The 26,010-nt window shown below is 33.0% G+C and overlaps 1 protein-coding gene and 1 long non-coding RNA gene across 5 annotated transcripts; both read right to left on the reverse strand.

The window, feature by feature from the left end:
* Positions 1-7: 7 nt before the first annotated feature.
* LOC129796610 (nuclear exosome regulator NRDE2) lies at positions 8-25,830 on the reverse strand. Of its 4 annotated transcripts, none has more exons than XR_008751243.1 (6): positions 25,704-25,830; positions 24,766-25,632; positions 23,150-24,697; positions 22,813-23,069; positions 4,779-4,865; positions 8-743 (listed from the first exon to the last, which is right to left on the reverse strand). XR_008751243.1 is itself a non-coding variant. In XM_055838694.1 (5 exons), exons 1-5 carry the CDS (start codon positions 25,762-25,764, stop codon positions 732-734), a joined length of 2,745 nt encoding a protein of 914 aa, XP_055694669.1. In that variant the 5' UTR covers positions 25,765-25,830; the 3' UTR covers positions 8-731. The 4 variants fall into 4 exon arrangements, 2 of the variants coding, with proteins under 2 accessions (XP_055694669.1, XP_055694670.1); XR_008751244.1 differs by lacking the exon at positions 8-743 and adding an exon at positions 2,364-4,017; XM_055838694.1 differs by lacking the exon at positions 4,779-4,865.
* LOC129796629 (uncharacterized) lies at positions 8,524-9,349 on the reverse strand. Its single transcript, XR_008751248.1, has 2 exons — positions 8,859-9,349; positions 8,524-8,785 (listed from the first exon to the last, which is right to left on the reverse strand). It is a non-coding gene; the product is annotated as an uncharacterized LOC129796629 (long non-coding RNA).
* Positions 25,831-26,010: the final 180 nt, after the last annotated feature.

A 26,010-nucleotide genomic window follows, 5' to 3' on the forward strand; every position in this document is an offset into this window, starting at 1 on the left:
GCTCCACTTTTGGTTAAATTTCTCAATTTATTAACAATCACCACCAATAATTTTGAGAAGTTACACACTTCTACCTTCTTTAAATAGGTCCAACACTTAATCCTTTTACCGTACTATCCTATTACACTCTTCAACGAACATACATATATGATTATGTAGATTTCATAATGTTAATCTGCCCTGGGCTACGTCACCCAAAAGAGATTTTAGAATTCAGTGCAAGAAAAAAAATGTAATGAATTTTTCCAAATAGCACTTCTTCTTTCAGCCTATAGACGCTTAACTTGAACTTAAATTTGCTCTCTAATTTTCATTCTGTGCGGGTGCCTTCTATAAAAAAAAAACTCGTAAAAAGCAATCCAGTCTGCAAACACCCCGGGACTCAGAAAAGATGATATTTCTTTACAATAATTTATACTATTGCCACATTCACCATTACTCTTATTCTTTAAGTAGGTATATTTTTAAATATTGATTGAAATTATTGATTTGATTTTTGAGTTATTTTTTTTACACACACCCGCACAATAGATACCTAATAATTGTAACCGAACTTACGCTGGGGCTCACGAGGTATCTTTTTCTGTATGATTCCAAGAGCGTGTTATCGCCGAGACGGACGCCGCAAAACTAAAGCTTCGGCACGGCGAACAGGACGAGCTACAAATTTGGCGTCGCTGCGCTTCTCAAACTCAAATTGAACCATGCGCTCCATATCCCGACCAAGATGCCTATGAGAGTACCTATAGTAAGAAAAAAAATATTCTACATATAAATTTGCAGAAGCTGCGGAACATAACTTGAAGCTCTCGGTCAGAGTGGGAGCTAGTATGTATGTATAATACGTACAATATGCACAGCACAAAAGGTAAAAACATTTTCGTGGAAAACTCATAAAAATAACAATTAACACTCCTAGAGTAAACAAATTCAAAAATTCACAAAAATAGTCATGTTCTTTAAAGTTTGATGTGATTGAGTCTATCCATTCTTTGGCTTTTCAATTGCGGAAAAAATCAGTCACTTCAGAAATGCAACGTACCTTTCCGAAAGACTCAGATATCATATAAAATATAAAACTTGTTTGAATGTTGAAACATTCTTTATTACATCCATGACTTCAGAGTACATCGTATATAATAATTTTCAAAGTGCTTTAATTAGGAATTGGTTGGTTTTATAAGGAGAATAATAAATATTATACAAGAAGTATCTTACACTCATAGAACAAATTCCCGTTTTACCACCGCTAAGTGATAAATACGCAATTTTTTTCTATGAGTGTACTTAGAGAAAAAAAACATAGTATAAAATAAATTATATGAATCGAAAAAATCCGCAAACCATAATGTGGATGGATAGAATAAAAAGCTTAGCATATAATTTCTGCGACTGAAAAGAAAAAAATTTTTCTTCAGGAATGTAATATGTACAATATATTATAAAAATATTATACAGTAGGTATTGAAAAAAATGTTATGAACAATAATTTCAATTGCACCCTACGGCTAATAATTAAGCGACAAATTACTTCTGAAATATAATCCGAAATAAATCCTTTGGGTAAATAAATTAGGAGGGTATACATAAGCTGTTGACACAGAAAAGTCTTGGGTATAAACTGAGTCGTGACCCTCATTTGGGAAAAAGAGGGAAAATATTTATCTCAATACGTGTGAAAAGTTCTTGCTAATTCCGCAGTGTTCCGGCGGACCGTGGGCTGGAATGACTAAAAGCAATCCACGGCAGTATTTTGCGGGTAGGGAAATCCACGCGTTATTGAAGCTCATTAGCGAGGGTACCTACATCTCACCAATTAATTTTCCTCTTTGCAGAGGGATTCCCATCCCTAAATCTGATATCGCGGACAGTGGATTTATTTTCATTTTCCCGAGGATTAAATGAGAACAACCCTATGGTTGCTTCTTGAAATGCGCTACCATGCTCTCAACCACTGAAACTGCGCAGTACATAGAGGGGGGGGGGGTGATGAACTTTGGGTGTATATATGTTATATTTGCTGTGTGGGTGATATCCAGAGTGTTACGGTAAAATTGTGCTTTCCCTCCTTTGTGGAGGGCGCACTCACTGGGTGCTATTTTTCTCCCCTTTATCTCCAAGAGAATTCACCGAGCAGAGATAAATATAGCTATATGGTCAATTGATGTTTGGTGTGTATTATTCCATCTCTAAACTTGCGTCGCAGGACATTCATAATCCTGATGATTGCTAAATGATGATGCAGCAACAGATATTTCTTTTCACTTTCCTTCCTCCTCAAAACCATTAACTAGTATAAAAGTAACAACTTGCATTCATATTTTTACAATATAATTTTATTAATAGACAAATTAATCAAATGTAGGTATTGTATATACCACTATCCCAAAACGACCAATACATAGAAATTTCATCATAATCGAAAGAGCAATTCTTGTTGAATTATAATTTAAAAAAATGTTGATTAAAGAATCATATAAAAATGCATTATTATCCTTATTATACGATTTTAAAGTCAGTGTTGGAAAATATGGTGATCCATACCGATAGTTTCCACGATGCACTAATATATACCCCAGTTAAAAGAAAATTGTTTTAGAATTTTATTTACAAATTGTGTTGTTTTCTAAGGTAAAAAAGTATTAAACCTCAGTAAATAATATAAACTATAAAAAGTAAAGGGGCAAGATCATAAAAATAGCACTTCTAACTTGACTATTTACACCATATAGGAAGGATACAGTTTTTTTTGTAATAACTCATTTTATATGACATAAAAATACGTTGTAGAGGAAATTACAACAGACCCACTATGCAGAGAGCAAGAATTTTTGGAGGGCATAGTGAATAGTCAAGTGAAAAATTGTATGTGAGAGGGGCTATATGAAAAATGATATCGATGTACATACAATTTATTTTTACATGTATAGCAATTTTAATTAAAATGAAACATGATCCAGCTCTCACTTTACATCCTCTTCTCTCTATCGCCCTTTGTTTAAGAGGCTAAAAACTGTAACATAATTGATCTGTTAATCTTAACCTATAAAGCTGAAAAGTTTGTATGTTCGTTTGTTTGTATGTTTGTGGCACATGAACTCCTCCGAAACGGCTGGGCCGATCTTGATGAAATTTGGTATGGAGGTAGAGGGGGTCAATACGAGTTGCAAGCGCTATATAGGATTCCGCCCCAACTCCCCTTTATAGCTTTCCCACAGAAAAATTGATTTTCTCCCATTTTCTACATGCTGAAGGGTCAAATAACGGGATTTTTTTTTATTTTTAAAATTTGTATTCCCCTTACATACATATATACGCCGTCCTTTTATACTTTAAAATGGAGTTTGTTTACACGTGATTAGGGGCTCGTCTTGACTAGTAATTAAATAATACGGAAAGAGATAGTTACTTTAAAATTCTCTGAATAAATTGAAGATTATTATAACTTGTAACTCAAAACAAAAAAAGTAAAATTGAAAAAATTAGTGTACTCTATTCGTAAACCCTAAGCTTAAAAAACATATTTTTTGTCTCTATAATACAATTTTTTTTTAGTAAATCAAATTACCTAACCATAATTAACTAAATATGAAAATTAAAAATAATTTGTGATCATTTACCAATGATTTTCCCCTTCAAAGTTTGTGCCATTTTTTTCTTTAGGTATACGTAGATATTAAAAAAAAGTCCAATGAACATTGTTTTTGCATTGTTTATAGATGATGCTGCACACAATGGTAAGGATGTCCAGGTCCACATAAAATACAGCCAACGATAACGCACAGACGTTTTAGAACTTGGTATTTGAGAACAACAGACCGTGCAACACATATGCATTTATCAGATGAATTACACAGCTGAGATCGCTGAGATTATAATATGAGCAGTTCTTGAAGATCTTAGCTTGTTTTATAACACCGAGTTCTTGAAGTTATAGGGCTTTTTTTTTACAGCGGTCTATTAAAAAAAATTCACTTTACTAAACAACTCTACGCATTTATAGAGTTCTAAGATAAGCTGTAAATAAAGTAAAATACATAATGCAAAATATGATTTTTATATTGATTATATAATATTATAGGTGGATTACAATAGTTGGCATTTCCTTTTTTATGCATATCAACTCATAATTGCAACATTTAGTAGGTATTCATTCTCTTTGTTCTCATTGTCCCTAATGAAATCAATCAAACGAATGTTGTGTTATGTACTCAAAAATTCCGAAAATAGTGAATACGAAAATTATTTCCAACAACCATGAAAATATATTTTTATGTACGAAAGACACAATATACCTTTTTGAGCAAGTACATATTAAAAAAAAACCATAAAAAAATAAAAAAAAGAAAAAAAATAGACAATATTTTTCTATATGGCAAAATTTTACTTCATTTTATCTATTTTTTATGAAGGAGAGAGTTGCCATCATCCCTTATTTTTCCCTTATATGTATATGGCAAAATATAAAAGATGTACAAAAAATGTAACTTTGGTAAGATTATTGTCCTTTCATGTACGTATGTTGTTGATTGAAAATTTTAATTACACATTCTCTAATTTTATACTTTACAATTTGGTTTTAAAAAATTGAATAATTTTTATTATAAAAATGATTTTCATTAGGTATATTAATTTTAGGTAAAAGTGGAAACTCTATCTACCATTTTCAACTTCTTTTTATTTCTCACAATATAATTCATAATAGACAAAGTATTAATAAATTTCATTCAATACTTTTTACGCTAAATAATACATACAAGATAGACAAAAATAGCTACCTGCAATAATTTCAATGACAATTGTCACCCATGTTGAGGGGTTGCCAGCAACATCATTTTCCATACAAAGAAATTTCAGAATTAATTCTGAAAAGAAAAAAGGAATGGTAAAAAATTTAATAAAAATGTCAAAGAAAGCGATAAAGAAAGCTCTTAAGCATTCATAGACAAATTCATAGACTTTTTTTTTCTAACGTTAGATAAAATATTCAAAATAGAGCGAGCTCACGAAAGGTATGCAGTAAATGAGTTTCTTACAGAAGCACAAAAGCATAAGAGGAAAATTTCCCACTCATTTTCCCTCACTTCTGTACCATCTACAAAAATGTGAAGAGGATTTTCAACTCTTATATTGCCGTAACGAAAATCTCAATTTTTTCCACAAAAGGAAATCCCAAACGAAAGCACTTGAAGGGCAAAAGTTAGATTTGTTTTATACGCCATAAAAGCAATTCGCTTTAAGTTTTTTTGTGTGAGATATTGGTATTGTATGGAAAATACTTAAATCGATGAGCCTGAAGATTATGAACCATATTCCTATCTTTTAACACAGGAGTATGGTTAGTGGCGTGGTGTTGGTAATACGGATTATAAATTATTGTGGGTGTAAAAAAAATAGTAGGAGTGATTTATTCATTATTTTAACTCTGCCATCGACTGTATGTACCTATGTATATAAATGTCTGCAGTTTCCTTCATTATATAGTTACATATACCTACGGATAGCTGGAGGAACGTTAACATCTTTTGATGCAAAAATGTTTAAGCTAATTCCTTAGTTCTAAGGATTAGTCTGTCGTACGAAATTGTATTCTACGTGGATCACGCAAACTGTGCTTTAAAAAAATAGCAACTAATATTAAAAGTGGTTTACAAATCGAAAAAATGCAATTGATAAAGGGTATATTATTGTAAGTTTTCTTGTGAAATATGAGACGTGTGGGCACATAAAAGTGAATTCCTAAATCAATTCACATATTCAGCAATTTTAGGGGAGAACGCTGGTGGTTTGGTTGTTGCATCAATCTCTGTCATGATTTTCTTAGGTAAAATAGTACATAAAGGAAAATCTTGCTTATATGTATAGGCTACATATGTATGTATGGCTTTTCACAGATAAAGTTAAGGGCGGGGGAAATTCTAAAATTTTTCCACGGAGATAAAACGATTCAACACGGAGATATGCAAAAGAGATAGAAATTTTAAATGAGAAAATTCCAACACAAATTTACTTTTTCTACCATCATCATTTGTTTCTCTGGATTTAACTCTTCTTACAATTTTCCAACAACATAGTGTGTCCGTGGATTGGAAAATCTTTTATTGGAATATTAAATGTGAACGTTGGAAACTGAAAATGAGGTATTTTCCGAATTATCTTTATTTTTGATTAAATACATTAATTCAATTTATAATTTGATATTACATTAACAATATAATTCTTATAAGTAGGGGCTTTCTATATACATATACATACGGAATATGTTGTTCTTCATAATAATTTCAAAGATAACACGAGGGAGAATTGGATAAAGAATCTAAAAATTCACATTTTTTATCTTAGCGAAATTAATTTCCGTAATTTTAATTTACGTTTTATTCCCTATTTCCTCTTATACGCTTTATAATTAAAATCAATTTATTGTGAATAGGTTTATAATGCTAAACATCTGTTATGAAAAAAAAAATCAAAAGAGGGTTTGTTGTGAGAAAACGTAATTGAGTTTTACAAAGATTACAGATAAAATGTTTAAGAGGGGGTGATTAGAAAAAAATTTCAATATCCTCTTCCTTATTCGTTTTTTTTTCTTATGTCTGTTATATGCGGCATCCCTTTAGATTCTCTTGTATAGAGAAAGAGGAGAGATGTGGATAAGGGAAAATTTCACCCTATTTCGCATCTTGTTTTGCTGATTTATCTTGTGCCCTCCCATTCTCATCTTTGATTTCCTTTACTCAATCACTCTTCGAAGAATTTTCCAGGAATTCAAAGCTCCTCAACTTCGAAGACCACCCTTCTCTTATTTCCTTTCGTTACAAGGCATAATCTTCAACCGCAATGTATATACAATACTCCCACCTCTAAGATTTCGTGTATGTGGGTGGCTTTTGGCATGTTTACCACATTCTTAATTCTGCTCCCTTTTTTCCGTAAATTTGTAAACAGTGACGCGTCAACTGTGAGCAAGTTCTCCCTTAACCCACCGTCTTATATTAAGAACGAACTATGAATGCACATATGTACTTTTACAGCATCGAATATTGTGAGATGAGAACCCAAAAGAAGTACATACATATACTCTGTGGTGTGTACATCTTCACTTTCAAGTCACGTTTCCGCTGAAGCAAAACTAATTCTCTAACTATGTATATACAATTTCTGATGTATGTATGTGTATAAGGAAATGATAGAATGAGGACCCGTACACTTTTATTTATACACCAGGCCGATAAAGGGCCAACATGAAAAAACACGAGAGCGTGGAACAGAGATCACATCGATATTTCTTGTCAGTAACATACTGAACACATATTTTCTCATCCATTTATATCCAGAAAAACATCGAGATTTTCAGTCAAAAAAATACATTGATTATCGTTTGAATCGGCATAAAAGTGCTTTACATATTAACTAAAAAAAACTCCAACATAACATATCCATTGGTACATAAAATATTTATTTTTGTGTGATAGATTCAAATAATTATTACCCAATTGTTAATCGAAAGGCCTTTTAAAGAAAACTATTTAATTTAGAAAAAAACATTTCATTAAACAAGGTTATTCTCAAGCGCAAAAGTTAGGAATATCCTTTTTAAGAAAATAATATTCGTTAAAAAGATATATAAGACTATTTATAAAACTATTATTTATTTAAAACTATTATATAAGACTATGTTCATTACTTTTTATGCTTTTCCAGTTTTCGTAAGTGGGTGTGTTACCCTCAGTATTTGATAGGGATGCTGGTTTTGTACATAACCCTAGTTTCCTACATGACCCAAAGATTTATGAATTCAAGGAATGTAGAGGTGATGAGGTAAAGCTTCAGGTTAATATTAAGTTCCCATCATTTGAGAGTTTTCTGTTTACTTGAGGGATACATTTAAGTGCGAAATATGAAAAGTAATGAACACGCGAACACGTTGATACGCGCACGATGAGGTCCTCGCAGAAAATTGCCAATAATGGGGCTAATTCTGGCAAAAATATTTTCTTTTCTTTTCTTACAATTCGTGAGTTATAAGGTTTTTTGGCATTCTCACAAAAAAAACTTATAAATTTGTAAGATCTAAAAAGTTTCACAGTTCAACTTTTAGACCACGTCGCGTGAAACATTTTTGCTATAATAGAAAAGAAAAGATTTTGGTATTCCGGCTGAGTTTTTTCTTATAACTTGTAAGAAAATCTTACAAAATCATATGATTTATAAGGACCTGCCGAGGTGCTTTTTCAATCTTTTTGTGATTTTTGTGACCGCTAAAGCATGATTCATCGTCATGATAGGCAGCAATTATCTACTTTGACGGATATTTTACATGAATCTGAGTGTTTGGAATTGTTTTAGGTTGTTTTTAAACAAAAACTATTGTGAAATATGTGGAAAAATTCTGACCATTTTTTAGGAATTATGCCAACGAATGTCAATACTTTCCAGAGACTTGGCCTTGAGGAAGATGATTAGATTATTCATTCACACAGGCTGCATTGAAAGATATTTAGTGTAGAATTAAAAGCAAAAAGATAGAGTACGAAAAAACGTTTTATTTAAGAATATTCTTTTAGATTCACGACTTCATCTCTTTATGGCCACTCTGTAGAGCTGGTCCCAACAATTTCTATTCTTTCACAAATGCTTCCAGCATCGACGGATGAGATTTTCTTATTGAATAAACATTTCATCCATTTCATGCTGCCTGGGAGTTGTCCGGGTATCTCTTCCCGGAATCCGTGGATGCCACAGATGTCCAAAGGTTCTGGATGATTCAATTTTTTCACATCACAATCTAGATAAAAAAATTAAAAAAAAAACTCTATTATATAAAATGCAAAAATACTTTAATAGGGTTAAATTTTTACCAAAAATCCCGAATAATCCATTGTGTTTTGTTGATAAATTCACTTAACTTTAACCTCATTTTATTTGTTTACATTAACTTTATTCACTTCGTCTATTTTCGGCATTTTAGGTTTCACTTCGTTTTTCAACGTTAACAGCGACATCTGTTTTCGATTTCCAGTTTCGGAGGTCTGTTACTATAAAAGAATGAAAAAGAAATTTTTGCTGGAACAGCAAACCTTAATAAATCCCTTGTAAGACGAAATAAATAGAAAATAAACGTCCCTTTTCAATAAATTTCCTGTAATAAAGTTCGATCCGAATTAATTTTATTTATTTTCTCAATGTCAAACGTCACAAATAGCGACATCTAGTTATGTTTTGCTGTTTTGAGGGGAATGTTCTAAAAAGGTGCTATAAAAGATTTTTTTGCTGGAATACCAAATCTTACAAAATCCCTTGTAAGACGAAATAGATAGAAAAGAAAATATTTTTGTGAGAATAAGCTCCAATAATTAAATATTTATGCAGGACGGTGAATACGAATGTCTGCTGCTGCTCGGATGCGGGACCTTCATCTAAGCATGAATCTTGTAAATACAGAAGTGTGTGAGTTGGCCACTACAGTGTCTGATCGACGACGATCGTACAATTATCGCATGGTCCAGATAAGGAATAGCGTAGAGATTGATATGAGGGGACGATGCAGTGCTTTTCAGCGTGTTCTCGCCTCCCTCATCATGTATTTTTAAAGATTTTATCCATCATCATGGAAAACATTCACTTTGATTGATTTTTTTAAGAAAATGTTTTTAACAATAGCTGCAAAAAGTCAATCATAACGCGTCCAGTTATTAGAGTTGGTATACCACAACGCGGATGGGTCAGTCTATGCGTTGTAATTTAATTTGTGAGTAGTATTAGTAGGCAAAGTCGATTTTTTGTAAAATTAAGCAATTTGACAGATTAAAATGCTTATATCTTAAGTTCTATTAGACCTACAGAAATTTCTTGACTAGTTATGGAAAGCTATTGAAATAAGCTATAATCTGATGTATATTGCGATACATTTCAAGGTCACCTCCAGAACATAAAATGGCGGATTTTTGTTCTACCAAAACAGTTTTTTGCACTTTTTGTCCACAAGGAATGGTTCTAGAGGTTTCTGATGTTTCGGAAAGTTATAGAGTTTTGCAAAACCTTTAATTTGATACCAAATTGAGCAAAATCGGACAGACCGTTCAAGAGATATGGCTCTTAGAACTTTTCAAATTCAAGAATTTTTCAAATGGCTATATCTTCTAAACGGAGACATAGATTTTCTTCATTTTCGGACTGATGATAGATATTGAGTCAGGCTACAACATATCAAAATTTAAAGGAAATCTATAACAGATGTTCGGAGATATTGCCCCTTAAAGTTAGGCAATTTTTGTTTTCGATTTTAGCGCCTCTTGCGGATGTTTTTGAAACTTGGAATGTTCTAGACTGTTGTAGGGCTTCTCAATACCTTTCATTTGATACCAAGATGGTCAAAATCGGTCAAGCCGTTCTCGAGTTATATTGAAAAAACACTTTTTGCTTTAGGCCGCCATATTTGCTAAACCGCTTGACCGATTTTCAAGTATGATTTGTTGATGAAAACATCTCACTGAGCACTACAACATACTAAAATTTCAGACCTCTAACTATAAGGGAAGTGGTTCACGGTATTTCAAAATGGCGGACGGCGGCCATTTTGAATTTTGAAAATGTGAAAAAATGAAATTTTACACCCACATTTCTATAGAAAACTTCAAACTGGAAGTCTCTATCTGTTACCGTTCTTAAGATATAAGGCAAAGTTTGGGCGACCGGCAGGACGGCCGGCCGGCAGGACGGCCGGCCGGCCGGATCAAAAATTTTCCACCACCATTTTCGTAATGTGGGAAGTCTAAAACGTGCTCATACCAAGTTTGAGCCCGATCTGAGGTGGTCGGTTTTTCCGATGATTACAATACTTGGTATGCCACGATTGTGGTATACCAACTAATATTGAGTCTAAAGAACATATTTATAATTAATATGAAAAACTAGTATTTTATCTTTTAGTGCAAAAGGGGAAATCTCTCAAATCACCGAATAAAACAAAAAAAAAAGTTACATACCAAAGTTAATCCTAAATGAAAATGATCATCAGAAAAAGAATTTAAAAATCAAAGGCCTAATGTCTCAAAATTAATAACAATTTTGTTCCAATTAGGCTTTAATTAAAAATTTTATTACCCGAAATCTCGAATGATAAAAACCTTACCTAAATTACCTAATCTTTACTGGACCGTTCTCTCCTATGATAACAAATTGTATGATGTATTAAAAAGATTTTGTTAAAAGAGTCGAGGTTATCTGTCTGTCCTAAACAGCCCTTACTTTGTAATAGCATCGCCTCATAGACTTACACGTTGAATGCACAAGATGTCATGGACAATTTCGCAAAAAGAAAGATTTTTTTTTATGTGGGATGCGACTTCATTTCACCGGAGAGTACACACAGCGTCGCATGTGAATGAAATGATACGTAATGAATATTTAAACGCTAACGTTGCCATTTCTAAAGCCAAGATTTCAGACATTTATGACATTTTTGCCATCCACAGGATGTCAAAACCACCCTTCAATTTTATACAAACACCATCTATATTTATATATTTATCAACTCCTCTTCCCCCTTACTCATTCTACACTGGGTGATGAAGGGAAACATTTTACTGTGTGTGGCAATAGAATGAAAGAGAAATGCATTGCAGTCATGATGAAGGATTAAATATGCATTTTAGTGGCTGTGCGTTGCAATCTCAGCACTTTTATCATATATGCTATATATAATATATAGGTACTGTGCTACTCTATAATGTACAATCATACTTAGCTCTATGAATACAGTATACGATTTACCCTACGTGAATAAAATTAGTATTCTGTAATTTTACTTTATAAAATTTAATAAGGACATATCCATAAGTCCCATGACTTAATTAAAAGTTCAATAAAAAATAGTTTACATAGGTACCACATATGTATTGTTATTTTTTGAAATTCTATTTACAATTAATATATAATCAATACTTCCGCTGATGTAGCTAGAGCTCTGACGCTTTATAGAATGAAAATGTTACCCCTCAGCTCTGGTTGTATATTGCGAATAAACTTGGGGGTGGTTTGAATGAGCTATTTAAAATTTCATTTTTAGCACAAGGAGCTAAGGATAGAGTGGGTGGCTAAATTAAATTTGGTTCACTCACTTCTACACAAGTCAAAATTAATGTAGCCCCAATTAAATTTTAAAGGATTTTTCCCCAATGTAAAATTTTCTTTCATCATCCTCACAATTAACCTTCCGCATCGCACCACAATATTGCTTTTTATTATACGACCGAGAAGGATTAATTTTGTGGATGAAATATAAACAAGGTGTATAAGGGAAAAGAATTCTTTTCTATCTCAATTTTCATTTGCGACTATGTACCCAACAAACAAGAAATACCATTAGGCATTCGGAAGAAAAAATATATGATGGAAATTGAAGTGAATTTACTAAAGTCACCAAGTGCTAGATACATCTATCTATGTTAGGTATGTAGAATAATAAGTCAGACTTGAATCAGAAGTAAGAGAGAAAAATAATAGGACATAAAAATTAGGGATTGTAAAGGAGATTTTTCTGCAAAACCTCACTGATTGTCGACCGGAGAGGGTGAAATGAAAAGGAAATAAAGTACGTCCATGGACTTAAGGCGCAGGCAAATGGATTCACCATGGTGGGTTTCATCTCGTATATCTCTCGCATATCTTCTGAATAATTCATCTAAAAGCACAATTTGCTCATGGCACCATCAGCCCGAAGGATTCTAAGCGAATGCGAATCTCAAGGCAAACCAAATCCACCCTTTATACAAAATAGACACACCGGCAAAGTGAATGAAGGAGAAATATACTTGAGGGCCCAAATTCGCAAATTATATTATTTCATTAACCCCCTCAATTCTGTATTTCCCAGTAGACTGAAGCTATAACCCCTATACCCTTATAAGTTGAATTGTACTAATAAGCTGACTACTTACGGGTACAATGTTTCTTTTATTAGATATAAAGAATTATATTAAATATTCTTAGGGTTTATACTTTTTTTTTAAATTAACGAATCAATTTGTGCTCGCACCACGTTTCAGCCTCATCTAATGATTTTAAAATTTTGAAAAGTAGAATGAAGATACCTTTTCTAAAACTAAACCAAAAGACCTTAAGGTGGGTTTGGAATAAAAAAAAATCTCTTCTGGAGACGACAACGATGAAAACTATATTCAACCCTCTCGAATTACTTAACTATCATGAATACAAAAATGTTTTATTTTTGAAACTTCATATACTTTAAAATTATTTTCAACATTCTCGAAATATTCTCTACTAGTCAACCCGAGCCACCAATCACGTGTGAGCAAATTCTATTTTAAGCTATAAAAGGGGGGCGTATATTAGTAGGGGGGATGAATAATACGGTACCCCGAAAAATTTTTTAAAATAAAAAAAATCCCGTTATCAGACCCTTCAGCAGGTAGAAAATGCGAAAATCAATTTTTTGTTGGGGCGCTATAAAGGGGGGTTGGGGCGGAATCTCATATAGCGCTTGCAACTCGTATTGACCCCCTCTACCCCCATACCAAATTACTTCAAGATCGACCCAGCCGTTTCGGAGGAGTTCATGTGCCACAAACAAACAAACAAAAAAACAAAACTTTCAGCTTTAAATATTAAGATAAATCAACATTTTTAAATAAATGCCAAATTTTTATTTATTCGTTATTTAACCTTAGATTTTCAATCCTTTCGCTTTTTGTGTGAAATACCAAGTCATATGATTTTATTCACGTTCAAATACCGAGTGTTAAGAATCTAAATTGTAGTATTGTGTGTGATGCACTTCAAGTTCATTTTGAATGTGACACTTCATTCTTCAATTGAACATTCATCCCTATTGTCAGGCGTCCAACATGATAATTCAGTAGGAGGCTCTGATACCACTCCTTCGTATATCACGTTTAGGGTAGGTAGGTACTCAAATATGTATGTTACTTTACATAGTACCTATATATACACATGTAGATACGTAACATACAAGGGGCATTGTTGTATAGAGTAACACGAACTATGCTCATTTAGTATTCATTGTTTTGCTAGTCGCTAAACCATCCTCAACTCAAGGCCAATGAATCCCAAAACCACCCACAAAAGTGGATGGTGCCAGAGATCATATTAATTAAGGCGCTCACATTCATGGAGAGCATGGAACTAAAACTAGACACAGTTCATTCAGTGTAGGGAGTGTTAGCTTGATAAACGTAGACGGGAGAATTTCTACATATTTGATGATGTGTCGGTCTACAAATTGAGTACCATCGTTCCCTCAATAATTCTATAACAATTGTGACTTGCAATTTAACTTTTCACCATTTTACAAATAAATTCCAATGTATTTTCCACCTAACCTTAATAAATGTCATATCCGAATATTTCTCAAAGATCTTGGGAGAATCTTGGCCAAGAAGAAAATTTAAAAAATTTTATTGAAATGTTGTGATGTAAAATATTTTTATCTGTGCAAGAACTTCTTATCTAATATTTTATTTAAAATTCTATATAAATCAAAGATCCCATTCAGTAGACTTGAGTCAGATACCAAAACAGGAAAGCGTGAAATGTCTCAAGAGCAAGAGGGTAACTTCTCATACTTTTATGTTCAACCTAGATGTTAACATACCCTTAAAATTTTTGTTAAAGAATAATAGTAGGTACTATGTATTTTTTTGAAATCGATATTTATTCTTCTTTATTTTTTCAAATTTCATGAAAAAGAATATTAAGACTATATTTATGGAAAAAGAATAATAAATCATACACATTTTCAACACTTAATAATGAAATTTTTCATTGGTTCTATTCTAACGCTCTGGAATTTACGCATAGGCTTGTATATAGAAATAATTATAAAACAGGTATAAGAATAATAAAAAAATTGCGAAAATACGTGCTATTTGACGATGAGCTGGCTACACTTCAGAGAGGGAGAAAGTGAAAATTAAATGGCAAAAAAGAAAATGCGTGAAATCTGAAGATGATAGAAAACTCGGATGAAATAAAAAGGTATCTCCGGTGACACATTTTTCTCTCGGCAATAAAGAATCTCACTTTCACAGTGAATTTCATATCCAGCCGGTTAGAATATAAAAAAAGAATATAGGTTAAAGATGCGATGATAAGTGAAAAATTGATGGGAGAGGTAGGTATAGGGAAAATATTGAAATCTCTCCATTCCAATCGTTTCTCATCCATGAACATGCGACTTTCAATCGACTCATAAATTCCTTCATCGATTTATCAGGGATATTTTAATAAAATCGTGCGGATGGGTTCTCTTTTCGGCTGCCCCAGGGGTCAAATGCAACAGACGGGAAAATATATGTAGGGGTAGGGGGTGATTGGTATTATTAGATTCTACAGTGTCAGCAAATGACTGAACGGACAGGCGCCTTAAGTGTCTCTGGGGTTTTTTGAAATATATCAACAAAACGACATCAATTGATGATCAATATTTACAAAAAGTTGGGTAGATATCTTATTATTCAGTATTTTTTCCTTTGGGGAATATTACAATTTTTACCTTTGCCTATATGTCGGTCTGGCTTGAAAATTTCAATTTCAAATGTATAAAATAAATATGTGTGTGTGATTACTTGACTATAATATTTATAGCTATATCTTAGCTTTATTGAGATATGATATTTTTTAAATTTAATTTGTAACATTATTCAACTTTCATTTGTAGAAAGAAGTGTATTTTGCATACAGACATAACATAATGTAGGTACTACATACAACGAAGTGGAACACCAACTAATAAGTTTGTGATTTAGCAGCTGTAGCAACTTCTAACTATGATATTTAATGAAAATGACAATAAGTTGTAATTATTTTTATTTATAAAATTTAAAATATTGTTGTATTTGTCCTATACCGTTCTAAAAAAATTAAAATAAACTGTCTCTTATTCTTTATTGTCCAAGAGAATGTATTTTTTCAAACACCAATTAATAATTTCATTAGGCATACCTAAGTATTTTCAATTTATGTGCATGACGTGGAATGTTTTTTAATTGCTCACATGGAGCATTTTGCACCATTTTATACCTATACCTTCCGTAGGATTGCAGTTAGAGGTGGGATGCGATATACATATGTATGTGCATCACCGTGAAATATTTGTCTATGCCTCATAATGGGAATAGAGAGATGAAGTTATTTGTGTAGGTAAAGTAAGTTTATTAATAAATAAGAATTCGAATTTCGTAATATGTAAAAATATTAAGTTCAAGTAGATAATATTTTGCTATAAGTTTTCCTTCTTGAACAGCTTAAGCATAAAAAAAATATAAAATGTTTTATTTTCCAATGAAAACGTCAATATGACTGAATTTATCATTTTAAACCAATCGAAATACACCATTTATTTTGGGTAATTTAAAAAAGTGTGGTAATCACAAACTCGTCAAGCTGAATTATAATTGAAATGATTAAAATCATATTTGTGATTTTTATTTGATATCCCAAAAATCAATAAAATTAATTCTGATACATTTTATTTACATATAATATTTTACCTTATCAATCTTTCGAAGGGACAGGTACATTTTGTACAAAATGCAGAACACCAAGTTTAAAGTTCATAGGCATTTATATAATATAGTGGAGACGCCTGGTTTGTTTGATGGTTATCGTCTCATTAAGTTGTACACAACGACAACCATGGGCTGAAAATTCATTGATGCGTAAATTGAGAAAAGATGAAGGGTGGGGGTGGGGTCGTTATGTTACATTCTGATCGTTGAGCATGGTTAGCCGGATGGGACTGTTGATGGAGTATATTACTGGAGGGTGTGGACTGTGTGAGCTAAGCACTGACACAGGCTATATATTAAAATGGCCAGAAATGTGATGTGGAGGCGTCAGTTCATGCATCCGGGAGAATTTGATAAAGCAATTTGCGTGCAGAAGCGGAAAATGTTGACGTGGTTTGCTGTATACTCATGAAAACATGCTGTGAGGGTGAATATCAAAGTGGAGAAGCGAGAAAAACAACCCCCAGCGAATTGTTCATATTCGTATATATACCACAATGAACGGTCCAGAGATGTGTGTATGTAGCACAAAAATAGTATAAATACACATGTATATAAACCCCCTTGGGTTGTATAGAAAATTTCCAGGACGCGGATCCTGAGCTCTATAGTACAGTAAGGGTATTCCAGGAGGGGATGCTAAACTTCACCACGGGCGGTTTATTGAAAACCCATTATCTCCATGCAATGGTCAATGCTGGACAACATTCACACAACACCAAAATTCTACCCTAGCTTTTTCACATTCTCCACTCCACCCAATTCTCGAAAGCGAGATTCACCCTCATACTATCATTTCAAACTAATTACTAAAGCGCCATATCCTAAAACTAATCTACGACAAAATTTTACATGAGCTATGGGATGGTATATCACAAATTACGCTTTCCTCACTTTCCCATTCTATCATTTTCGCAATTTCTTCTCAGCCATGTATAGATACCTATATCATCTCTTAACAATAATTTTTCATTATATACCTACTCGAATTTTGTTTTCACAGGGCTCAATTATAACTAGTTCATCCGTAAGTTATAATTCATACTATACATATACCGTGGGTGGGTAGCGCGAAAGGAAGATCCAATAGAAGAAATCATGTGACAAGATGGCTAAAAGAAAAACTGAAGTTGTGAATGAGAAAGTCCGTTATAAGTTAAGGTATTAAAAATTTATCGATCCTGCATACTATTACTAATAATGTGTAACTTTATAAACGATTTAATGGAATTAATGTATCACCAAGATAAATTAGGATTCACAAAAAATCTTTTAGCATTATTTAGATGCATTTCAGAGTTTCTTCATGAAAATGTTATTCGTTAAATCGTGAAATCACAATTTACTTATTGCTCTTGTGCTGGAGATTACTTCAAACATTTTGGGAATGTACGTTTTCGGTATATACTCTTTCTATTAATTTTCTACCATGGCACATAGAAGGAAAGTAGATGACGTTTGGAGAGGAATTGAATGTTGCAAGTAAATAAATTTAATAAAACGTATGTAATGACGAATTTGTCGTATTTTTGGTATAACTCATCCACTTGCTCCTTAATATGTTTAATACTTCAATCTCTTGTATTCATATTTAATTTTATTTTCTGGAAAATATTTGCCATGGCAAAGAATTAATTAATTTTACACTTACAAAAATGAAGGGTAAAATACACTGATAAGTAAAATTGCAATATAAATTGTGAGACTAAAAAGTTCATAATGGGTCCTATTCTGCGACTAAGAAATCTTTGAAATTTCAAGAATTTATACTGAAATTTCAAAAATTTCTTTGTCGCAGAATACGACCCAATATTTTGTTATAAAATTTATGTAGATGTCTAAAGCGTGCTAATATACATGCCTAATTTTGTTTAATCTGATATAATAAAATAGTTGTGTTTTTGGCAATACAATAACCAATGAAATAATTAATGTTTTATAGAATACCAACTATTTATATATAGAGAAAATGACAATATTTATCCGTGTAATGTAGGGAAAACATTTTAGTCAGATGCTAACTTACACAATATGTTATTAGTTCACGTCATTTGATGATCTCCTTATCAACTATCTCGGAATATATTCGAATGTTTAGTGACATGGTACACGTTAAGATTTAGTAGGAGGTACAATATAATTTAAATGGCAATATATATCCACCCCTTTACGCTTCATATCATATTAATTTTGTCTCACTTTAATGTTTAGGAAACATAAGGTCTATTCAAAACAGAATGGAAATTAGTAAGAGTGATTTAATAGGTACATATGACTAACCCAAGGGTTAGTATCTCTAAAGAGAGATTTCTATGCTCAGATTAAGTCCTAACATTCTCCAAGTGAAGAGACCTTTTGAGTCCCAATGCTAATTTTACATTTCATGCTCTTCTCATGTTTGTTGTAAAAACATACATTATATACAATACGTTATGTTTGGTATGTAGGTATGTACTGTCTTTTTGTGAAGAATGGACTATCAACTAAGCACTATTACATATTGTTCAGGATGTTTAATGTTAAAGAACGTTATTCACTATACATACAGTAAGTCCCCCGCATGCAACCAAAATTGGGTTTTAAATTATTGTAGGGGATCATTAAAGGTTCAAAATAAGCGTGGTGATTTCCCGGAAAAGCGCTGGGAAACCTACGAATTTTCCGATTTTCTGTTTAACCTATATGTTGATTTATTTCTCAATTTCTAGCAATTGTAGAATATTGCGATTGGTGTCAAATTAAAGCTATATTAATGCTTAATATTATATATTAAAACCATTTTCCAAAATGCACTAGAAGGTGAAAATTCGGAAAGATTTTCCGAACACGCATTTTTCTTTCGCCTCCCATTCCCACAATATTGCATGGGACCACCTGGAACATCCCTTATTTTGTAGCTTTTTTAATCCCCTTTCATTTGGTATAGCACTTGCAGGGGAAATCCACTGGGAAAACTCGCTACAGAATGATTTTCCAAAGTTAAGCACGTTTTCGCGTTGGAAGAAAAGAGATAAACGATTTCTCCTCTTTGATGTTTCTAGAATGTTCCCCTAGAAAAAAATTGTCCATCTCTTTTTCTCCAATGCGAAAATGTGCTTAATTTTGGAAAATCATTCTGTAGCGAGTTTTCCCAGCGGATTTCCCCACCAAGTGCTATACCAAATGAAAGGGGATTAAAAAAACTACAAAATAAGGGATATTCCAGGTGGTCCCATGCAATATTGTGGAAATGGGAGGCGAAATAAAAATGCGTGTTCGGAAAATCTTTCCGAATTTTCACCTTCTAGTGCATTTTGGAAAATGGTTTTAATATATAATATTAAGCATTAATATAGCTTTAATTTGACATCAATCGCAATATTCTACAATTGCTAGAAATTGAGAAATAAATCAACATAGGTTAAACAGAAAATCGGAAAATTCGTAGGTTTCCCAGCGCTTTTCCGGGAAATGACCACGCTTATTTTGAACCTTTAATGATCCCCTACAATAATTTAAAACCCAATTTTGGTTACATGCGGGGGACTTACTGTATGTATAGTGAATAACGTTCTTTCTACAACCCGAAAGCACTTCAAGCACACCCTTTTTCTCATCCTCAGTAAAGTTCTTTAGATTTGAGATAAACATTGTCACATGGAGGAGAGATTTTGCACATAAATTCTAACAAAAACTATAATATATGTATATATAAGTTCATATGTATGTAGATACTTATTTGTTAATTGGTCGAAAAATACCTCATGATTAAAGCAAGAAGGGTTCATACTGAAACGCGACTATAATCCTATAAGTTATATTCACATTCTTATTTGATCAGCAAAAATGTAGGAGAAATAAACTAAATAAAATACTGTTCTATTACCTATTAATTCACTTTGATGTGATTTATAGAATTTATTAGACTGTTATCATTCATTTCTATTACCTACATATTTATCTACAGTACTATACAAACACATGAATGTACTGAGACATTTTTAATACATATGACGAGCCCTTTCGCCAGTTTGAATTGATCAAAATCTCAATTTTTCGAAACAGCTTTTAACGATAATCTTTTATTGGTAAGGGTCAAGGGGTCAGTTTTAACATTCTTATTTTAAGTAAAGTGTTAACTAATCACACAGTTTAGGTGGGCTTTTTTCAATATTCTCATTTTTTTTCAAAAATTTAGACTCATTTAGTTAGACGAAGTGCTAAATATAAACTTGAGTAAATGGAATAGGTAGGCAGGCATGTAGGTTATATATAGAAGAAATTCTTCTAGATTTAACCAATAACGTCGATTCTCTCCCCCAAAAAATGTCCCTCAAACATTTTCTGAGTAACACCATAAGGTTTAGACTGTTAGAATAGGGGAACAAAGTGTAGAAGAAATAGAGACTTTCAACTTGTCTCAAATGACATGAAGTGTACGAGAGAAAAAGAATAATTTAGAAAGTTTTCCTCACAGGCGTCATTAAAAAAAAGGAAAAAAAGTGAACGCCATGAAGGGGAGAAGACGAGAAAGTGAAAAACTTTTAAATCAATTCCAGCAATTCATAGCTTTTCCACACACACAATTCTTGTGAAAGTAACTTGCTATTTTTCTCAGTTGAGCCCCCTCCCCTTAATCTTTACAAATAAAAACCACAAACTTTTAATTCATACAAAATGTGGCGAATTGAAACACTTTTTCATTCCATTTTTCACTCTCTTTTCGTATCTTAATCTGCACATTTATCTTTCTTGATCTTAACAGAACAGGAAATTAAAAAGAATCTCCAGAAGAAAAAGTTTCAATAAGATCAACCAAAAAGCATCGGACTATTCTAATAAACTAAATGTAAGTAACCGTGTATGAATTCGAAATGAAAAAATTAGGCTAACAGTTTCTAAACCTTCCTAGCTTTCTTTCAGTACTGGTACATATTTGTCTCCATTTTTTTTATCCATGTATTATATATTTAATAATAAAAATATATCGAGCAATGAGCACTACCTTGTATGCCTTATTTGAAACTATATTAAGGCTTTACCGAAATAAGACTATCTATATAAGGAAATCTTTAGTTAGAGTTCAGACAAAGAGGGTAACGGCACCCTATGTTGGGGGATGTTTAAATATTTACATTATTTTTAGGTAGAAAAGATTTATTACAAACTAGGCCTCGAGTATTAGTAAAAAAAATCCCTAATTGGTATACAAAATAAAAGTGTAAAAATATAATAAAGTACTTATCAAGTTTTTTTTCAGTAGCTTTATCAGGGGGTAGGGGAGAGCGGGGTTAAAAAAGTCACTAAAGGGTTTAGAAAAAGCTCAAAATATCATATTTCCCAAATAGATAAAGCGAAATGTATAGCTTATTTCTTTAGGAGATTTACTGCCCTACAACTCTTTCTCAGATCATTTTGTTCTATCTAGCTAGGAAATATGATATTTTAGGCTTTTTCCAAACCCTTAAGTGACTTTATTAGCCCCGCCCTCCCCTATATGACTAATTTTTCTTAAAACCCATCAGAAAGACTAATTTTCCAGGAAACATATCTAACTGTTTTTAAGTAACAATATAAATAGCTGTTTTTAAGTATTTTCACTTCTTCCATGAATTAAGGGACGCGAATTATTAATTAAATTGCTTTGCGCAGTCACCACTCTTGTCGTCTAGTTAACTAATTGAGGAAACGGAAAATGTTATTCTACGGAGTACCATCATCAGCCGAGTAGGCTATAATCAACGAGATACATTTTCGGATCGTCATATCCGACTTTCTATATATGCAAAGGTGACTCCTGGCAATTAGTATAGCATCATTTTAATCCAAAGCTAAAGGGGCTACTAAGTAGTGCTTCATTTCCAAAAGAAATATTTTTAACTGTTTATTGAACGCCTGGTGAATCACATGGGACGAGTTTTTTTTTTATTTTAAAATTTTAATGTAACCGTATTTAATGCAATAAAAAAAATTGGTTTATTATCTTCCCCAATTATTTCATAAGTATATTTAAGTATGAATTACCTTTTTTGATTTAATTGAAATATAGTTTTAACTTTAGGAATGAACCACCCTTTACAATCTCAACTCTTCATCATCATTAGTGAAATTTTACGACGCTGTGACACTGAGATGGTGTCGGTGTCGAGCAAAAGGATGAATTCAGGAGAGACATAATAAGTAAATTGTATCCCTTCTGCGGGTGTATGATGACACCGTGTTAATTAGTAATGACCATCCGTTGGATGGAACACCTAGAATTTTATAATAATGTATAACAACTTACCCCATCACTACGCAGAATCTCAAGCTCTTCAGGTAAAGCATATATCCGTAGCTGCTTCTCAATTATGAGATCCTGTAGTTGCGTGAGTTCGTGTGGAACATACACAGCACCATCCAGGTAGAGAGATTTATTCCACGGACATTCATCAAGAGCAGCAAATAGAACATTCCGACATTGATGAAGAGAAGCTTCTAATTCGTATGCACAACGAAGGTGGAGACGCCACATAAGAGGATTCTTCCGAAGTTTTCCTTCTTCTGTAAAAAAAAAGAAAGAAAATCACACGAAATTATGTCATATGAAAAAAATATATGTACATGAATATGACATTTTTTACCATTTGTGACGATTCTAAGAGCTGAAAGAACTCTAAGTTGCAGACTCCGTTGCTGGACAGGATCATGCTCTTCGTGTATTACGTGTCGCAACCTTGCAGCAACAACTAGCATGAGAATTGACTGAGGAGTTGAGCATTTAATCAGAATACCTTTTAATTTATACCATGGCACTGACTGTACGGCAATCAGGCACTTTGCGAGGAAAATATTCTCTGGGAAATATGTTAATGCCTCAGAAACATCCTCAAAATTTGTACCACATTTCTCAAGACTTTCAAGATTCACCAACAACTCATAGATATTTTCCTGAATAAAGGAATGTCGGCGATTTTTACCAATGAAAATTTTCTTGAGGTATTGAATCAAACTGAGAACTTCTTTGAAAGATTTTACGAGAAATAGAGTATAAACGCACGCTTTAATGAGGTTTATAAGGTAATCTGGAAGTATTAGCTGTTCTATTCTCATTTCCTCGGTATAACGTTCAACTTGAACAAGGTTTGCAAGGAGATCTTGAAATTTCTTAAGAATCAGCAATTTTTGGGAGATTTGTGGTGTATCTAATCCAATTGCAAGTTTTGATAGAGCTGCTAAGGCTCTTTCTCGATCACCATTCTTAAGCCACATTTCACAAAATGTCACGGCTGTGTAAAATCTATCTGCATTGACACAACCATCGGAATTTGCCATTGCACCCATGAAGATACTCTCGGCAACTTCTGTGGCACCAATTTCATATTCAAGCAGTGCATATTCTGTGAAGTAAATTACTTCATTGCGATTCTCTTCTCGTTTTAGTTCACTTTTGATGGTACGTCGGTAGCTTTTGGCATTTTTATCATCCAACTTTCCCTCAAGACGACTAATGATAACAAGTATCCGCTGAAATCGTATCCACAGGATGATAAATATACACCTTTGACGCCCTTTATGGCAATCTGCGAGTTTCAAAATTATATCTCCTATAACTTTTATGTAGATATCATTACCAATCCAGCTGCTCATAAAGCTCGGTCCAACAGCCAATTCCCGGATGAGACTAACTGTTGATTCTCTAATTTTTGCATCGTGCCCAAGATCACAGAAGAGCAGTAAGTTTAAAAATTCTTCTGGTGCATCTAAATCTGCCAGTGAACTAGTCTGTTGGAAAGCTTTGTAGTGAGGTAGTGGAATCTTCAATAGACGCAAAATGTTAAAGATCAGCTCAAGGGAGTTCTCCTGGTTCATCAATGGATAAATGAAATGACAAACATCTTCATTGAAGACTGAACGCTGTGGATCGGTGCAACTCATTCCCGTAGGGCAAGGTAGAAAGTTAAAACTCGTCCGGAGCTTCTCAATTCTTAGCCAAATCTCATTCATAGGTAGTCCGGAGTTCAAAACAACCTCTTCAAATTCAACGAGTGTGTTTTGATCTGCCTCAAGTGGCTCGATCCCGGTGAATTTGTCCTGAGAGACATTCAGCTCAAGAGCCAGCTTAATTAGGGCAAAAAATTGCTCAAGTAGACCAGCTTGACGTAGGAAAAATGCACAACTTGTAAAGAGTCCTGTAAAATTAATAGGATTCATTTTTTTAAATCAATTTCCTTATTAAAATCTAAAATGATAAACTTACTTATCATTGTAAAATCATTCCTGAGTTTACGATACATAATATCCATAGATTTATTATAGAGACTTAGAACATCTGGAACAATACAGCGTGCCATAGAATTCTGAGTAGCCAAAATTTGGGCATTCCAGAGGGTATAATTTGTTGGATCTTTGGCAAGAAGCTTGTCCAGGATCTTACTGACCTCAAACGAGGGATAAACTGCTGTTACTATGTCTACATAAAGAGCATATAGTTCCTCATTGCACGCATTTAGAGTAAGAGCCTTATTGAGTATACCAATTTTTCGCTCCGCAACTTGAATATTAGTTGTGGAAGATTTTAGAAGACCTTGTGATTGGAAATTTATAAATTCAACCCATTTGGTAATGTTTCCGGGTTCTTTTCTCAATTCAGTATTAAATTCCTTATTCTTTTTCAGGAACTCCTCCTCAGACAATTGATACTGTCCTTCTTTGTCAGGTACTTGGTCAGATTTCTTTGGCTTCCTTGCAAAGTAGCGCACATGCTTGAAATTTTCATACCTTTTTGGTTTACCCAGAACGTGGTTAGATGAATGGTACCGCGGACATGCGGGATTGTGAAGTTTTCCAACTTTTAAGTAGCCAATTTGGCTCGTCTTATCTACGTAGTAATTTTCTCGACCGGTGAATTCTAAAACCAGTTCTGTTGCAGCCTCAGATTTATCGTCGGAACACTCTTTCTTTTGTTTTTTCTTCTTCTCCTTATTCTTTCTCTTTTTGGACACCCCCTTCTCGTCATCTGGTGAAGTAAATGTTTCTACTGAAGAACCAGGAAGCGAGAGATCTCGGTCATTCTGTTCCAAGCTCAATGGTATAAAACTTGTATTGATAAGCCATGCTTTTTCATCTGCATTCCAATAATTAATACGGAATAATTAGATATGTATTTATGTATCTTACAAAATAATTAGATACTACCTTGGGTATTTGAGTTATTCTGACTTTCGATATTGTCCGAATATGCTGGAAAAAGAGACATTTTATGCACCAATGTTAAGATACTTTATGCTCGTGCTGCACAAACTTCAAAACAAAATAACGTATCAACCTGAAGTTTTGACACGCAATAGCAAAAACATGAAGCTCAAAGAAACGTATACATACAAAGAACCAATTTGGTCACACTGGCCAGTTAATAAAAATAATTATTAATAATTAAATAGTAATTATTATCAGTACTTTTCCAATAATCCTTATGCTTTATTTTTCTGATATCGAAACGTTT

This window comes from Lutzomyia longipalpis, chromosome 4, assembly GCF_024334085.1.
Source record: "Lutzomyia longipalpis isolate SR_M1_2022 chromosome 4, ASM2433408v1".
Taxonomy (NCBI): Eukaryota; Metazoa; Arthropoda; class Insecta; order Diptera; family Psychodidae; genus Lutzomyia; species Lutzomyia longipalpis.

Bases quoted from the DNA above. Each gene is read 5' to 3' on its own strand.
- LOC129796610 (XM_055838694.1), bottom strand. From the start codon at position 25,764: ATGTCTCTTTTTCCAGCATATTCGGACAATATCGAAAGTCAGAATAAC. The intron at 24,698-24,765 runs GTAAGTTTATCA...TTAATTTTACAG, and splicing joins GAATGATTTTACAATGATAA to GACTCTTTACAAGTTGTGCA. The intron at 23,070-23,149 runs GTAAAAAATGTC...TTTTTTTTACAG, and splicing joins TCTTAGAATCGTCACAAATG to AAGAAGGAAAACTTCGGAAG.